Source organism: Malurus melanocephalus, unplaced genomic scaffold (assembly GCF_030028575.1).
Source record: "Malurus melanocephalus ecotype Western Australia unplaced genomic scaffold, MMel_1.1 scaffold_1451, whole genome shotgun sequence".
NCBI classification, from domain to species: domain Eukaryota; kingdom Metazoa; phylum Chordata; class Aves; order Passeriformes; family Maluridae; genus Malurus; species Malurus melanocephalus.
The window spans coordinates 30,580-31,789 of NW_026624683.1; the positions used below are offsets into that span (position 1 = coordinate 30,580).

Below are 1,210 nucleotides of genomic sequence, written 5' to 3' on the forward strand. Positions count from 1 at the left end.
ACACTCACTTGGTTTTGAACTCCTCCACGTACTGCCGCATGTTCTGCAGCTCCGACTCCAGCTGCCCCCGCTGGGACAGGGTTGACTCCAGCCTCCTGCGCAGGTTCTGGATGTAATTCTCAAAAATGGCATCCAGGTTCTTCTTGGGCCCCACYGGCCCCTGCTGCTGGAGCAGCTCCCACTTGGTGGAGAGCACCTTGTTCTGCTGCTCCAGGAATCGGACCTAAARCCAAGCAAGGGTGTGAGAGACATTYCCCAGGGAGACAGTYCACTCCTGGGAGCTTGGGGAGCCCAGGGAATTGTTCCRCACCTATGGCTCATTCAGGCCTCCAAGATCATGAAGTGCAGGAGAAGCATTATTTAATTTATTTATTATTAGGCTATTAAATGTTGAGTCATTCTGAACTTCTCCCCTGGGGACAAAAAGGTGCTTTCAGTAGAAAATATCATCCCAATTTTCCATAGCATCAAAAAGGTCGGACTTTGCCATCATCTTTCCAGCATTGAAATCAAGAAAGATTACTTATTTTATTCCCTAACTGCCCGTGGATTCTCTTAGGAAGGATTCTCTATTTCTCCAGTTTCTATTTGAAATTAAAATAATCCAAGAGTGCTGGAAAGCAGTTTAATGCTCTGAAGTTTGTAGAATCRGGCTTTGAGAAGAAAATCTCATAAAAAACAAATCCCAGCAATGAAAACTCTTAGGACAATTAAATTGATGATGATGACTTYGCTCTGAATCACCAGAAATGAGGTTGCAGAAATGTCTTGGCAAGAGAATCCCCAGAATGTCCTGCAGATGTTGCCTTTAATCTTCCATTAGCATAAAACCTCCTCTATTGTTCGGTGCTACTTAATAAAACCTGACTAATTACAACTTGCTGCTGAGGCATCGGTCTGACAACTCCAACAGTTGTTGGTAAATGAAAAACTCCCATTCCACACCCCGGGGAAGTTGTTGGAGATGCCACTTCCAAAAAACCCGGCCCTAAACTCTCACCTTGTCGATGAAGGAGGCRAACTGGTTGTTCAGGGTCTTGATCTGCTCCTTCTCCTGGTTTTTGACTTGCTGGATCTGGGGGTCGATCTCGACGTGGACCGGACGCAGGAGGTTGGGGTCAACTTGCACCGGCTGGATGCCCCCAGGGAAGCCCGGGCCACCGAAACCACCCATTCCACCCATTCCACCCATTCCTCCACCGCCCATTCC

The 1,210-nt window shown here is 47.4% G+C and overlaps 1 protein-coding gene across 1 annotated transcript; it reads right to left on the reverse strand.

The window, feature by feature from the left end:
- LOC130586998 (keratin, type II cytoskeletal 5-like) lies at positions 1 to 1,204 on the reverse strand. The gene is made up of 2 exons (XM_057387948.1): positions 1,001 to 1,204; positions 1 to 223 (listed from the first exon to the last, which is right to left on the reverse strand). The coding sequence occupies exons 1-2, from the start codon at positions 1,190 to 1,192 to the stop codon at positions 5 to 7; spliced, it is 411 nt and encodes a 136-aa protein (XP_057243931.1). The 5' UTR covers positions 1,193 to 1,204; the 3' UTR covers positions 1 to 4.
- Between the last annotated feature and the right edge of the window lie 6 nt (positions 1,205 to 1,210).